Below are 16,684 nucleotides of genomic sequence, written 5' to 3'. Positions count from 1 at the left end.
TCGACCAAATTGTAGTAAAATGATTTTTCTTAATATTTTTTTCTTTCTTTCTTTTTAACTATTATCCGTTTAGAAACTATAATATGAAACCATTGGTTCGACATCACGACTATCTAAGATTCATAACATGAAAACAAACAAATAATAGTAATTTTTGATTATCACAAAAAAAAGCAAAAACATCAAACATTTTAACCGAACAAACCAAATACATATTGATTTAAAATGATAGTTATATTTTAGGAGATTAAAAACCAAAAAACAATCTAAAACCGAACTGATATCTAGATTAAACATATTGATGTCTCCTTATTAAAAAATAATGAAACTAATAATTACATTCCGCGCAAGGCGCAGGTTATTACCTAGTATGTTTTAATAAGAAAAAATTAGCGTGTCTCGGTGCGTACGCGTGTAAAAATAGATTATAATTTATTACACCACTAAATGATGTTTAATACTACCTCCGTTCCCGAAAGTAAGATTTTTAAAACTTTTTCTTGTTCCACAAAGATAGATTTTCTATATTATTAAGGTATTTTTTTATACTTTCGAAAAACATTAATTGAGAATATTTGAATTGATTAAATTTCATTGTTGGAAAGTTATTTGAAAGTGTATAATAAAATAACAAATAAATTAAATTATAAACATTTATTGAATTCTTAATAAGCGTGAATACTCTAGAAAATCTTACTTTCGGGAACGGAGGGAGTATCTAGTTTTGCCCGCATATACTAAAACACAATCAACCGTTAGTACCCTAAACCACCTAACCAGCTGTTCTCTTGAATCTAGAACTGCCTAAGAGCATGTTTATAGGTGTTGGTTAAGTGGGTTGTTAACATAAAAAGGTAATTAAGTTAAAGAAAAAATGGTGATTAAAGAAAGGGGTGTGCCTTAATTTAGGGCGTGAAGGCACCGTGCCTTCGAGCCAGGTGTCGCGTTGCTACTGGGCCGAGGAGAAAGACAACCGCGGTTTCTTTTTTTCTTTTCTTCTTTCTCTCTTTCCGTTTCTCTTCTCTCTCTCGGGGCATGGCGATTCGATGGCGATTCTCTCCCTCTCCGTGGCTTTCATCGACAGAACGGCGAGAGTTCTATTGGTGGAGCTCGGCGACGAAGGAAAACCGCGACCTTTCTATCGGTGGCTCTTCTCGACCTTGGGAAACGGTGACATCTCTCTCTATCAGTGGCTCTCTGACACGTTCTATACCGGATACTGTTGCGGCTGAGCCGAATCGAAAGGTAAAGATGCATGCATGTCTTTAGATTCTTCATCGTGAATGTTAATAAATCGTCTGATTTGCTTTGATATTTTTTTTAGTGGGATTGATCAAGACGCATGATTCATGTACATTTTCTCTTTGTGTTAATTGTGAAATTGTAGGAAACAATTCTGATTTTTTTTTTATTTGTTTGTGTCTGTTTTGCCTTGAGCTGGATTGATCAAGAGGCTGTCCGAGAGAGATTGTGTCTCTGTGGGTTAAGGTATATTTTGATGCTTGTTCCTCGTCAATTTTAGTATATAAATCCTCAAATTTGTTGTGATTTTTCCCAGTTTTTTTTGTGTGTTTAGGTGTTTTGATCAAGACGCATCACACATGTTCTTCACACAAAGGGCCTACGATTCTTCATAGAGGTAAAACCTATCTCTTTGCTCTGTTTAAAGCATTGTACTCGTTGGTGGTTAGTATTAGGTTTTGTAATAAATTGTCCTGCTTAATGTTAGATTACGGTTGAGTTTGGTAATAAATAGCTTTGGTTTTGGTAGATAGAAATCAATTGTGTGTTGTGTTGATTGTGTTAGATAAATGTCTAGTCGGACAACTTGGTTGTGATCAATGCTTGGTTCTTCAGTTTATAAAAAAGCTTCCCCTCTCCTCTGTCTTCTCACTTCCTCACTTTTCTTCTTGCCTTCTCCTCTGCCTCTCTTTCGTAATGGATTCTTATCCATTTTCTTCCCACTCAAAGTTTGTTGAACTACTTAGTCAACAAACAGTTTCCTTTGGTAACAATGAAGATAGTGTTGATCTATCTTCATCACAACCACTTCCTGGTAGTGTAGGAACCGAAGCTTCAAACTGTGATGGAGACAGTGCTCCTCAGCGCCGAGAACGTCGAAAGTGGACACCAATGGATGATGTAGTCTTGATCAGCTCGTGGTTAAACACGAGCAAGGATCCTGTGGTTGGCAACGAGCAAAAATCCAACGGTTTTTGGAAAAGGATTGCTGCTTACTTTGGAGCAAGTCCTCTGCTTGCTGGCTGCGAAGAACGAGACCATAATCACTGCAAGCATCGATGGCATAGGATCAATGACCTCGTCTCCAAGTTCTGTGGAGCGTATGAAGCGGCTACTAGGGAAAAAACAAGTGGCCAGAACGAAAACGATGTCCTCAAGCTAGCTCATCAGATATTTTACAACAACTACAAGACGAGGTTTAATCTTGAACACGCTTGGAAGGAGCTGCGGCATGACCAGAAGTGGTGCGAGTTGGCTACTGCAAAAAACGATGGGAGCTTGAAGAAGAGGAAGTGTGAGGACGGTGGAGATTCAGAGAGTTCTCAAGCAACTGAGAACAAGCGTCCCCCTGGTGTGAAGGCCGCAAAGAAATCTTCTCAGAAGACGGTGGTTTCGGATGATAATCTTAATAAGTTTCAGAGTATGTGAACAATGAGACAGGTGGATTTGGCCGCGAAAGAAAGGTTGTCTCAGCTGAGTCTGCTTAAAAGTCTCATTGGAAAAAAAGAACCCCTTCCCGAGTATGAAGAAACCCTCAAGAAGAAGCTGATAAATGATTTGTGGTCGTAAATGACTTGATGTCTATGTAGTTCTGTTTCGAGTTCTTTTTCTTGCTATGAAGTTCTGTTTCTAGTTCTTTTTGTTGTTGTTAAGTTCTGTTTCATGTTCTGTTTGTTGTTTTTGTTTGTAGTTTAGTTTCTTGTTCTAAGTTAATGTTTTTGTTTCTGAAATGATGTTGTTATGATATAAATGTTCTTCTTCTTGTGATGATATAAATGTTGTTGTTCTTGTCCTGTAGAAATATTCTTGTCCTGATTAGAAATGTTCTTCTTGTTCTTATTAATGCAGGTGAGACAGTTCCTTTATCGGAGGCAGACAATGAAAGTAGCCGAGTGAGAGCTGTTGAGAGAGGTCACGAGATGTAGAGATATCTGGTGGGTTGTCTTGTACTTGTCACGAGAGTAAAGATAGGTGCTTGTCTTGTACTTGTTTTGTAGCTGTCACAACTGTAAAAGGAAATGAGAGGTTTTGTATTCTAGCATCACGGGTTTGTGGTTGAGGAGAGTAGAGATAGGTGGTTTCGGATTTGTCATAACTTGTACTTGTGTCTTTTGTATTTTTTTCATCACGGGTTTGATTGTGTACATGAAAGTGTAAAGAAATCACACACATTCTCTTTCTCTATATTATTGGCAAATGAGCAAAACACACACCATTCTCATTCTCACAATTCTCTTTCTATATATTCATATTCTTCTCTCCTTTATCTTTCTAAAATAAATTGATCACAAACACATTCACACACCATTCTCTTTCTCTTAAATCAAACCTCTCATTTTAGATCAAAAAAAAAATTTGATCATAATCACACTCATGGCTTCTTCTTCAAATAACAATTTCGATGAATCAGATTCTTCAAATTACAATTTGGATGAGTCATTTGATGAAGCGTTCGATCAATATTTAGATCAAACTTTCGATCAAACATTTTAGAATTTGTGCAATTTTTATGGTGATCAAGAAGAAGAAATGAAGACAAGAAAACCAAAAGTTTATATCGAAAGAAATCGCGAAGAAGGCCATCTCCGGTTGTGGAATGATTATTTCAGTGACACTCCTACATATCCAGAAAACCTATTCCGACGACGATCTAGAATGAACAAGCTATTGTTCATGCATATTGTTCATCGCCTCTCCAATGAAGTTTGCTTTTTTCGTCAAAAGAAAGACGTTACCGGAAGGCTTGGTCTCTCCCCACCTCAAAAGTGTACAGCAGCTATTCGTGTGTTGGCATATGGTTCCGCGCTAGATGCGGTCGACGAATACCTCAGGCTCGGTGCAACCACTACTTGGTTATGTGTGGAAAATTTTGTGGAAGCAATAATATATTTGTTCGGCGATGAGTACCTAAGAAGACCAACACCGAATGATCTTCAACGTCTACTTCATATTGAAGAGCTTCGTGGATTTCCTGGGATGATAGGAAGCATCGATTGTATGCATTGGGAGTGGAAGAATTGTCCTACCGCCTGGAAATGACAATATTCTCATGGTTCGGGAAAACCGACAATCGTTTTAGAGGCGGTTGCTTCATATGATATGTGGATATGACATGTGTTTTTTGGACCTCCAGGTACTTAAAATGATATCAATGTTCTTGATCGCTCACCTGTTTTTGATGACATAATAAATGGTCGAGCTCCGCAAGTGAATTTCTCCGTCAACGGAAGAGAGTATGATATGGCTTACTATCTTACTGATGATATTTATCCGAAATGGGCAATTTTTATCCAATCTATTCCAATTCCACAAGGGCCGAAAGCAGTGTTATTTGCTCAGCGTCAAGAAGCTGCCCGAAAAGATGTCGAGCGTGCTTTCGGAGTCTTGCAAGCTCGATTTGCCATTGTTAAAAATCCAGCATTTTCTTGGGATAAAGTCAAGATTGGAAAGATTATGAGAGCATGTATTATACTCCATAATATGATAGTGGAAAGCGAACGAGATGAATGCACTCAATATGATGTTTCGAATTTCCAACAAGGAGGAGGCATCGAAAGTTCACATATCAATTTCACCTATTCTACAGATATCCCTACAAATATCGCCAATCAGATGGGTGTTCGAACAAGGATTCGTGATAAAGAAGCGCATCAACAACTGAAAAGTGATTTGGTTGAACATATATGGCGTAAATTTAGACGTGATCAAGACAACAACTGAGTTTCGATACATCTTTGAAATTATTAATGTTTATTTTAGTAATCTTGCTGTTATGTTTTTATGTTTTTATTTTCAAATCTATGTTTAAAATGTTATGTTTAATTTTGTTTAAAAAAAAATTATCTTCAAAAAAATTTATGTTTAATATTTTTCTTTTTAACAACTTCTAGTTAAACAACTACCAATAAACCACTTAAATTAAAGGTTCCTTAACAATATCCTTTACCTACACTTTAATATTTTAAAAAATCATTAAGCAACCCTAAGTGGTTTTCACCTATAAATATGCTCTAAACATGTGGTCTCTTAGACCATCATTAACGCAGGGTTCTTAGTACAGGATTCTTAGCAGAATATAAGAACCCGACTCTTAACTTTTAACTGAAAAAGTTAAGAGTCGGCTCTTAAATCTCTTATTTAAGAGCCGACTCTTAGCATTTTCAGTTAAAGATTAAGAGTCGAGTTCTTATATTTCGCTAAGAACCCCGTCCTAAGAATCCCCGTTAACGATGCTCTTATTGTGTATTCATCTATATATTTAATAAATGCAAGGATGTGCGAAATAAATGCAAGGACAATGACATCAAAATCATAATCAAAATCTCAGTACGGAAACAATGGACCACGAACGGTATATCCTATTCATTTATACGACTCAACTGTACATCTAACGGTCCACACTCACACTCTCTTTTACATCCTACACGTCTATAGTATATCATTTTCAACGTCTATTGTGTGTAGATTAAAGTGTAAATAGTAACAATACTAGGTCGTATTTACCCCCACTCATTTATTATCTAACCATTTCTTGCACTCTGCAATTATTTTCTAGTATTATATGTATATGCCATATGGTCATCCATGTGAAATTTACAAATAGAAAGATCTAGAAAAAACGACAGATAATACAAAAAAATAGTAGTGTAAGCACATGTCATGTGCTTGCTTTTACACACACCATGCAAATAAAGATCCTTTAATTCTTCCGCAAACTTCACTTACACTAACAAAGCATCAAGTTTCCAAAAATAGATGCTCCCAGCTTGTCTCTTCTTTCGTATCTGAAGAAGCTTCGTGGTCTTCGGACATATCCAAGAGAGGGAGTTTTGCTAGCTCACGTCAAACACCTTACAACACATTTAATGACGATGTCTGAAAGATCACAAGACGATACAGACGGAGTCAGATCCTCAAAGGTAATCGTAAAGAAGAGCTCCCAGGTCAATGCATCGTCGAGAATCTATTACTACGGCGGAGCTTCCGTGCCGTTTCTGTGGGAGACACGGCCAGGCACACCAAAACACCCTCTCTTCTCTGAATCATTTCGTCTTCCGCCACTAACGCCGCCTCCATCATATTACTCCTCCTCCTACGGGAGCAAATTGAGCAAAGTTAGACCGAAACAAACTCGTTTCGTGAAGGCTTTTTTCAAGCATCACGTGTCTCGTCCTTCGTTTTCTTGGTCGTCTTCGTCCTCTTCTTCTTCTTCCTCTTCCTCCTCTCCTCGGTCTAGAATTGTGCATCGTGCTAAAACATGTTACCTTTCTTGCTCGAGATCGTATGTTAAGGACGACGACGAGGAAGAGATTGGTTCGTCGTCGCCAACATCAACGCTGTGTTATAAAAGAGGGTTTAATTCATCAATGGGGAGTATGAAGAGAGCTTTGTCTTCTGTTCTTAGCTATCGATCTAGTCGTAATGATCTTAGATTGATTTAATGTCGTCATGTTATCTTATTTCGGTTGTTGTTATAGAAAATAGGATCTTGATTTTGAAGATCCATTTTTAAAAATGTTTTGGCTTTTGCCTCTATAAACACAGTTACACCCATAGTGTTTGATTGTGCCAATGCTAATGTTCACGTGTTTTGATTGCTCGTCGTTTTGATTTTCATAATTAGATTGTTTCGACTTTATGTAAATTCAGTGAATCTAGTTGGTACACTTAAAAATGAAAATTAACCGATAGTGGACAATATTTATATCGAATTTATGGATTAGACGTTAAAGTTTGATAAGTCAACGTCAAGCTTTATGTATAAGATCAAATGACAAGAAAAATGTGGGCGATTAACTGACCACGTGCAGCATTAATGGGCTCTATTCATATTTTATATGTCTCGTTTGTTCTATTTATATATATAGTTATTTCACTTAATAGATTACATTTGAATTTGAAAATAAGAAGAACAAGAATATTTAACTACATGAATGCATCTCTATGATATGCTATCTTTGAATTTTCAGTATGTTAAATATAATTCAAATTCAGTTTATCATTTATAATCCGAAGTCACTGAAATAGAAGAATATAAAGAGTATTACCTGAAAGGCTGAAACTAAAAAAGTTTAATATATTAATAAGTGGTTAGTTGTTTTGGATGTTCATGACATTTGTGCATGTATGATATTTTATAATTTGTGAATTAAATATCATTATAAGAAGATTTCCTTAGTATATGCAACTTTTTGGGTTTCAAAGTCTTCAATAATACCCAATACGGTCACGGTTACGACTTCCGTTCCGTTGGCCACCTTGCGGTCTAAATTGTGCGTGCACGGATGCAAGGCCATCCAGAGGTTAGGTCTAGTTCATTAATTGACCTGGGTTTAACTCCTTTTTTTTCAAAAAAAAAAGTCTTCAATAATAGTATGTATCGCAAGATATGCATGTAGTTTTTGTGATGAAAGGAAAACATAGATGAGGTTCTCAAGCTAACGAAGTCGGTCTTTTCACTATTAAGGGAAAGCAGGTTCGGATGTACGTAAAACTGATTAACATAAGGATCTTTGTAATAGCGAATTTACGGTCAGGAAACAATGAAGTAGTTTTAACGAGAAGAATAATTTAGTTAAAATTTAATTCTTGACTCGAGGCTGTCAAAGTCCTCGACCACTCCTGCACACGTGGTGGAAGTTTTGATGACTTTAATGGTGCAATCTTAAATGCCATCATTCAATGAAGGGGCAACAGAGTTGGTGGCAAAGAAAAGGGGCAGAGAAACCAGTACGAAATTAAAACAAAAATAGTGAATAATCAGGCTTGCATGTTATATTTATTTTCCAAAAAACATTTGTATTTTGTTGAAATTTTTTTATAGCAAAAAATTATTTTCTTATTAAAGCTGTTATATTCTTACCAATACTACCATTTGCTTCCTACATCACTAATCTTTGATATATGTTGCAAGAGGTTGGTGCATCATTCCTTTAGTGTGTAGTTTTGAAGATGAGCATGGCTAAGGGATACAATACATTTGAGTCTACCCAGCACGTAATGGTATAATTTTTCATACCTTTGAACTCTAGTCCAATCAACCACCAAATTAATTTCTAAAACACATATTTCAGAGGCAAGGCCTACGAATTAATGGCCCAAAAATAATTAACGGCCCACATGTCAACTTGAGATAAATCTTTTTTTTTTAGAGAAACCTTCGAAAGGTTTTCTGGAATAAAAAAACTGTAAATATTGGTTTATATATTTTGATTGATTTAGAAATTCATATAGAATTTATAAATCCAAGTAAAATAAGTAGATTTTTTTAAAAATTCGGATTAATATTTACAAATCTGGAGGTTTTCCGTCGGATTTGAGTCTTTGTATTTTCAACAAAAAAAATTCAAACAAATCCATTCTTTTTTTTGGGCAAACTGGATACTTTCATTTAAATAAAATAAGGGTACAAAACAAAGCAAAAAGTTTTTATGGCCTCAGGCCCATGATGAAATTCGCGAGACATGATTTTGCTAGAAGATCCGTCGGCCCATTACGAGCCCTAGGTATGAAAACGACGGAGCATTCGGTGAACGGAGAGAAAGGAGAGGAAGTCAGGGAGTCGATGTCCGAGAGGATGCCATAGAGCTCTGTCGGTCTTCTTCTCGCCGTAATTGCTCGAGCGAGCACTTGAGAGTCTGTGCGGAGACAGATATGTGTGATGTGTTGAGTCGATGCGTTGATGAGAGCTTCTCTAATGGCCAGTGCCTCAGCCATGCAAGCGGATGTTACATTGAGTTGAGAGGCTGTGGCTCTGGAGATTTCCTGGCCATGTCGGTCTGTGAGGATCCACCCCATCCATGCCGCCATCAGATCCGATCGCCAAGCTGCATATGTGTTGCAAAATACAGTGAGATCGTTTGAGGAGGAGGTTCGGGCTAGAGGCTTCATCTGCGGGGTCTGAGAGATCTGAGAGGGTGTAGTTGATTGAGCTTTTTCCCATTCTTTTTTGGGCCAGAATCGCTTTGGTTGCTGTTTCAATGGGTGTGAGGTATCTCTTCTCGAAGATGGCAAGATTTCTCGATGTCCAGATCACCCAACAGAACCATGGAAACGCATTCCCTGAGGTGTCGAAGGGCGGGAGGTTCCTCCATCTAATTGCTTCTTGGATCATTCTACTGAAGGTAGAGGTTTCATTTGTGTCTACTGTGTTCTGCCATGGGACAAGTTTCCACATTTTTTTTGCAAAATTACAGTGGAAGAGAATATGAGATATAGATTCAGCTTCTCCACACCTTAAATTTGTGTCTACTGTGTTCTGCCATGGGACAAGTTTCCACATTTTTTTTGCAAAATTACAGTGGAAGAGAATATGAGATATAGATTCAGCTTCTCCACACCTTAAACAATTTGTGTTGACGAGAACTCCTCTTGTTTGTAGGTTTAAGCCCGTCGGGAGTGTGTTAGTCACAGCTTTCCAAAGGAAGAACTTTATCTTTGGGAGGAGGGGAGGGTTCCATATATATTTTTTCCAGTTTAGGGTCTCCTCCGGCTGTGATTGGAGTCTTGCGACTGGTGTGTTAATCACCCGAGTTGAAAAGTAGCCTAACTTCACCGTGTAGTTGCCTGACTTTTGTAATGGCCAGATGTAAGAGTCGTTAGCTCCCAGGATGCTCGGCCTTAGTGACAAAATGTGGGAAGACAACTCAGGTAATAGCTCACCAATTCTGGTTTTGTTCCATTCTCTTATCTCTCGAGTCAGAATATCTGCGACAACAAGGTCTCTGTCACTGATAAATACCGGTCCAATGGGTTTCAGGTTTGTCTCTGGACTGATCCAAGAGTCATTCCAGAGGCTAGTGGACTCTCCGTTACCAATTGCCTTTCCCAGGTGTTGTAGTAGAAGGTCACGGCCCGCCAGAATCCCTCTCCAGCCATGGGAGATTGTTGCGCTCGATGGTGTCTTCGCAAAGGTTGTTTTGTGGCAATATTTCCCTAACAGTACACGGGCAAGCAGAGTCTCTGGTTTTGTCAAGAGTCTCCACGCAATTTTTGCAAGAAGAGCGTGGTTGAAAGCTTCAATGTCGCGGAATCCCAAGCCTCCCAAGCTCTTCGGTTGCGTTAGCTTTTCCCACGAGATCCAGCAGATTTTCCTCTCTCCATCCTTTGAGTCCCACCAGAATCTGGTCAAGATGGACTGTATGCGTTTACAGAGGCTAAGTGGGAGGAGGAAACACGTCATTGCAAAGATAGGGATAGCTGACAACACGGATTGGATCATGGTAGCTTTTTCCGCAGTTGATAGTAACTGAGTAGACCAGAAAACTGTTATCTGCTTCTTCCTATCTACAATAGATGCAAATAGGTCCTTCTTTTTGCGTCCAAAATGCTCTGGTAGTCCTAGGTATTTGCCTACTCCCCCTTCCTTCTCTATTCCCTGCTGAGTTTTAACCCGCTCTCTTATTTCAGGTGGAGTCTTGGAGGAGAAGGAGATAGATGATTTATGCGCGTTGATCATCTGACCTGAAGCGAGTTCATATTTGTGGAGGATATCCATCAAGGAGGAGCAGCTACGTGCATCTGTTTTTGTGAAGATCATGGTGTCATCGGCAAACAACATGTGATTGATCTTCGGACTATTTCTAGCCACTTTGATTCCAGGTAAGAGGCCATTCATCTGCGCTTTTTTGCAGAGGCCGGAGAGTATTTCACCGCATAAAATAAAGATGTAGGGTGACAGAGGATCCCCCTGTCTAATGCCTCTTTGTGGAGTCACCTTACCTACAACTTCGTTGTTAAGGAGAAAAGAGTATGAGACAGTGGAGACACACTGCATCATCCACATAATCCAAGTATCACAAAAACCCATTCTCTCAAGTACAACTCTTATAAAAGACCACTCTAGTCTATCATACGCTTTGCTAATATCAGTTTTAACTGCCACTGAGCATTGTTTAACTGCCCCTGACCCTTTCAGGTAGTGGAGGACTTCATGCGTGATGAGGACGTTATCAGATATGGCTCGACCATGTACGAACGCCGACTGAGTCTCAGAAATTACATCTTGTAGCACCGGTTTAAGTCTTAGAGCTAGGATTTTTGAGATGACCTTGTAATACACGTTACACAAGGCAATATGTCTGTATTCCGAGACTAGTTTAGGGCTGGTAATTTTTGGAATGAATCTGATATGAGTTGAGTTAATCGAGTAGGGAAGAGCACCCGTGATGAAGAAGTTCTGAATCTCTTTTGTTATAGCAGGGTCCACCGTCGTCCAGTTGGATTGGAAGAAGCTCGCAGAGAAGCCATCTGGCCCTGGGACCTTATCAGGGTGGATGGCAAACATGGCATCTTTTATCTCCTGTGGTGATGGGATTGTAATTAGCGCTTCATTTGTCGCCGAGGAGATACATGGTGTTATGGCTTTCTCCACTATCTCAGACGCAGGAGGATTAAAAGATGTGAAGATTTGTTGGAAGTATTGCGCAATCACATCTGCTATCTGAGCATCCTCATATACTGGCGTTCTTTCAGGTGTTTCAATTACTGAGATCCTATTCCTGGCCCGTCTTCCCTTAGTTGATGCGTGAAAGAAGCTGGTGTTCTTATCTCCCAGAGTAAGCTACAAATCCATTCAAATCCATTATAAAATCAAATTTATTAGTAAGTTTGTACGATTGAATAACACTTGATTTGATATAGAATTTATGAATCATTAAACCAATAACACATGATTTTAATACATATTTGAAAATCATAAAATCAATAACACTAGATTTAGTTCGGATTTTCAAATTCATTAAAATACAACAACCAATAACCCCCACTAAGATTCTTGATTTTAATATGTCATTATATATCCTAAATTGTATTCTGGGATAACGCTAAATAATATCACCGTAGAATTTAAAATCAAAAACAAAGAAGAAGAAGAGAAAACAACGGGGCGAGGATTTAGGCTATTAATACGGGTCAAACAAGATTATACAAGTGCAAAGCTTTCTTAGAGTCAAAGCAATATTCTTTTTTTTCTATTGGATTTTGAATTGAAGCTGGAGATAACTCAAAACAACAACGATAAATATAATACTCCATAAAGAAAGAAAAAACAAGATCCCGTACACATAAAGATGATGAGGTTTCTTGATTTGGACTTGGAACTAACATGCCAATATCATCAAACTATCATTCTCATTCACTCTTTTTTGTAGTGAGTACGTCTAGCAATATATATCATTTCTAAATCCTTCACCAACTTTTTACTGTTATAAACTTTTTGAACTAATACTATTATAAACTTTTGAAACTATTAATCTCTATCGCTGATCACGAACCAATCAGTGTTTGCCTGGCCGATGTACTAGTGACTACATGCATGTATAATGTATGATTATAATTTGCGTGATCAGATTCGTTAAGTCAAAAAAAAAAAAACTCACGGCTCGCGTGCCTAAGCAGTAAATACAGCTCTTCAGTCTTCACTAACTAGATATCTTCAGTTATTTTCATGTTAAAATAGTTCTATTACAAACCAGTTCCAGTTTTGCTTATATATATTGACACATATATACACATGTGCAACATATATCGTGGCCACTAAATCTTAAACCTGGTATTTTACTTGCCTTCAAAGCGTTCCTCGGCTATCTTCCTTCATACCCTCTTTAAAAGTTACTTGACTTAAATATTTCTCTTTTTTGTTTCTTTCTACTTTTCTCCCTTTTCTTTCCATCCTCTGAGAACATGCCTGAATGTCCCTAGAAAGGTAAAAAAGTGAACATCTCATTAGTGAAACCTTTTTCCTCTCTACAATGATTTAGATTTCCCTCAAATTGGTGGATATGGTTGATTTATACCTTTTAGTCATATATTCATATTTTTAATGAAAACTAAAGTTCTTCTTCGGTTCCTTGTGCTTAGGGAGAGATTTGAACTGTTACGGAAAAAGTTCAAAAGAGAAGCTGATGCTTGGCCTCATCAAATGGCAGGAATCAGAAGACCAATGTCCAGCCCTCCTGGAACACTCAATACCATTACTCCTTGTGCTGCTTGTAAGCTTTTGCGTCGTAGATGCGCTCAAGAATGTCCCTTTTCGCCTTATTTCTCCCCACATGAGCCTCATAAGTTCGCATCCGTCCACAAAGTCTTTGGAGCTAGCAACGTATCCAAGATGCTAATGGTAAGAACACCATTTCAAAGCACACACATATCATCATGATTTAAGCATGTGAACTATTTTATAATGATATAGTGATAATTATCATCGCGTTGTTGATCCATGCCAGGGATTGTTCCCACTAGACGCATCTTCTCTTTGGTCGTTACATAAATAGAGATTGTATTAGTCATTACTCCTAAAGTTTTAGAGAAGTTACATAAATATAAACCTCCAAAATTGTTTAATCTTTTAAAACTTAAAATCCTTACTAAATTATCTATAGCTTTCAAAATCTCAAAACCACTCTCTGGCCGGTTTCATTATAAAGTATCTGAATATTGTTGGCAATATTCTCATAATGTTAAGACAATTTTTAACACTAAGCAGGAAGTTCCGGAAAGTCAGAGAGCAGACGCGGCAAATAGCCTCGTGTATGAAGCAAACGTAAGGCTAAGGGATCCGGTGTACGGATGCATGGGTGCAATCTCAGCTCTACAACAACAAGTTCAAGCTTTACAATCCGAGCTTACGGCCGTACGATCGGAGATTCTCAAGTACAAGCAACGAGAAGCAGTCGCCACTTTGATCTTACCTTCCAACTCCCAAGTCGCCGGGTTTCACTCCAGCGGCATCTCCGTCATTGCACCACCACCACAAACACCGTCAACTCCACCGCAACCTACGGTGGCTCCTCCTCCTCCATCTTCTTGTGTTTTCTCTCAACCAACCACAAGAACCTTGGAATACGGCGACATTGAGAATGAGAACAACTCTTACTTCGGTTGAAATTTATTTGAATCATTACAAACACACACACAAAACACACACACACATAATTTATTGCGATAATTTATGGTCCGGTGATTAACTAAACTAAATAAATATAAGGGAGGAAGATTTATAAAGCCTATCGTTAATCGAGCAAATGTATATTTATAAATTTTAACCGACAGTTAGATGAGGTTAAGGGTTTGTTTCAGACCTACACATTGAAGTCCAGTTCCAATATAAAGTGAGTAGAAGTCTATTTATTTTCTTTCTTATCGATAAACAAACTTGATATTTCATTCTTAGCAAAAATAAAAAATAAACGCGATATTCCATTGATAAAATCTCGATGAACTAAACATAATATGGAGTTGAATTTAGGGTAGCTCAAATTCAATTAATTAGTCATGCATACTTTAACAGATTTTTTCTAGAATCCAAGCAACTACTTGCATCAATTTTTGTGTGATAGCTGGCTTTGGATCTGTTAATTAGTCATGCATATTTAGTACTCCCTCTGTTTCATTATAAGTGTCGTTTTACGTTTCGGTACACGAATTAAGAAAACAATTAATTTTATACATTTCCTATAAAAAACACTATTAACTATACACCTAACCATATTTCAACCAAGAGAAAAATAAATTTTGCATTGAAAATAAAAAACGACACTTATTTTGTAACGAAAAAAATTCTCTAAAACGACACGTAATATTAAACGGAGGGAGTATTGTGTTTATTAGTTGGGTGAAGTGTCAGCTGTACATTAACTAATTCATTTAATTTGATTTTATTTAATTTTATTTTCGGGTTTCCTTAGTTTATCGATCGAATTAATCAATCCAGCTTATTGCAGACCAGATTCATGGAAACAATGTTCGGTAGGAATTTGCCTTGTATTAAATAGGAAAAATAAAACTAATCTCATAGACATTATTTGCGAATTAATTTGCCACATAGCTATTAAAATTGATGACATGATTTATGGTTAAATATGACATGGACGATTACATTTAATATTATATATATATTTTGGTAAACGTTATAGAATATGGAAATAACTCATACATTACATTTATTGTTGATTTATATTTTTGGTAAACTTTGTAGAATATGGTAATAACTCATAAATCACCACTAAAATAAATATATACTCAAATATGACATTATAAATTTCAAAATATTATTTAATTTTACTTTATAATTATATAATTTTTATTACTAAAATTTTCTACAGTTTTTTTTTAAAATTATTAATTTTTAATCGTTATATCATTAGTTTCTTTTAGATATCTACAAATTTTATAAATACTGTTTAGTTTAAATTTTTGATAACTTTATAATTTTTATATGATTTTTTTAGTAAGTTTATAAAAGTTGATTTAATATATTTAACCAAAAAAAAAAGATAAAAAAAATTTATCTAAAATTATAGTTTTAAATATATACATATATTCTTAAATATAATTTAAAAAAAACTATTCTCTTAATTTTATGCTTAATTAAATCAAATTTATAATAAATATTGGTCCAAATAATAAAATATATAATATTAATAAATTTCATTTTAAAAAATAATATAATTTTTTTAAAAATTATCATTGCACATGGTGCAGAAAAACACCTAGTTTAAGAAAATAGACAAAGTAACAAATGGATGCCAAATTATTGATCAAGTCATGTCATCGTCCAAATATGGGTGTTATTATTATTGCCTAAAAAGATATTAGTGACATATATAATTAGTAATAGAAAAACAGGTCCTAAAACATTATGTACTTTATAAAAAGAATGCTCTTTTTTTATAAGAAATGTCTAATATATAAACCTATATAAAAATTGTTTAAACAAATAGAAATAAATGCAATTATCCTCGATAGTTCTTTTTAAGTTTTTGTAAAAGATTGCTAAAAACCAACTTTTTATTTGGATAAATTGAAAATTTTAATTTGTGTAAAAATTCAAGACGACAGAACTATTTGTGAAGAGAAAGTAAGACATACTAAACTACTTCTCCTTTTTGGTCTAACACATTTTGATGTTGGAGATATTCTCAAACTTGTTAAATTCTTATCCCTAACTGTTAGAAAAAGGTCGGACTCAATAGTCAGATTAAAATATTCAAACGCCTAAACTACATTGTAATTTGAAGACCATTGACTAGATCTTTGTGGTTGAAAAGCTTATCAGGCTTTAAAGATAGAGTGGTTTGGTCCAATGTCACGGTTGCTTCATACAATGACATTTGATTATCCCTTGTCCTAAGGCAACACACTATTCCACTTGGTACTATTCAAACCATGTGGATTCTAATAATGATAGGGAAACTCAGTTAAGTCTAACCATATTTAGTAGATAAGAGTTTCAAAGGTAGCTTGTTGAATAGGTTTTTCTCGTTGGTTGAATCTTAAGGCAGATGCTCGTTGGTTATAATTAACTAGCTTTTGTTTTTCAAACCAGAATCATGTGCATTCTTCAATGTAATCAATGGGAATCGATTTGTGTTTTCAACAAGTAGAGCAAAGCCATATATAGACTTGAATAATTGTTTCATTCTTCCAAGTTTTAACTGATTGA

At 36.2% G+C, this 16,684-nt stretch overlaps 3 protein-coding genes across 3 annotated transcripts; 2 read left to right on the top strand and 1 right to left on the bottom strand.

The window, feature by feature from the left end:
• Positions 1-5,857: 5,857 nt before the first annotated feature.
• LOC106331891 lies at positions 5,858-6,783 on the top strand. Its single transcript, XM_013770326.1, has one exon. The coding sequence runs from the start codon at positions 6,108-6,110 to the stop codon at positions 6,681-6,683; it is 576 nt and encodes a 191-aa protein (XP_013625780.1). The 5' UTR covers positions 5,858-6,107; the 3' UTR covers positions 6,684-6,783.
• Positions 6,784-8,950: 2,167 nt separating this feature from the next.
• Positions 8,951-11,527, bottom strand: LOC106329923. Its single transcript, XM_013768522.1, has one exon. The coding sequence runs from the start codon at positions 11,525-11,527 to the stop codon at positions 8,951-8,953; it is 2,577 nt and encodes an 858-aa protein (XP_013623976.1).
• Positions 11,528-12,783: 1,256 nt separating this feature from the next.
• LOC106331890 (LOB domain-containing protein 15-like) lies at positions 12,784-14,305 on the top strand. Its single transcript, XM_013770325.1, has 3 exons — positions 12,784-12,946; positions 13,102-13,360; positions 13,727-14,305. The coding sequence occupies exons 1-3, from the start codon at positions 12,933-12,935 to the stop codon at positions 14,123-14,125; spliced, it is 672 nt and encodes a 223-aa protein (XP_013625779.1). The 5' UTR covers positions 12,784-12,932; the 3' UTR covers positions 14,126-14,305.
• Positions 14,306-16,684: the final 2,379 nt, after the last annotated feature.

This window comes from Brassica oleracea, chromosome C3, assembly GCF_000695525.1.
Source record: "Brassica oleracea var. oleracea cultivar TO1000 chromosome C3, BOL, whole genome shotgun sequence".
Lineage (NCBI taxonomy): Eukaryota > Viridiplantae > Streptophyta > Magnoliopsida > Brassicales > Brassicaceae > Brassica > Brassica oleracea.
This window is presented reverse-complemented; position numbering and strand designations above follow the sequence as displayed.

Coding starts and splice junctions, on each gene's coding strand:
- LOC106329923 (XM_013768522.1), bottom strand. CDS start 11,527: ATGTTTGCCATCCACCCTGATAAGGTCCCAGGGCCAGATGGCTTCTCT.
- LOC106331890 (XM_013770325.1), top strand. Junction 13,361..13,726: donor ACGTATCCAAGATGCTAATG/GTAAGAACACCA, acceptor AACACTAAGCAG/GAAGTTCCGGAAAGTCAGAG.
- LOC106331891 (XM_013770326.1), top strand. CDS start 6,108: ATGACGATGTCTGAAAGATCACAAGACGATACAGACGGAGTCAGATCC.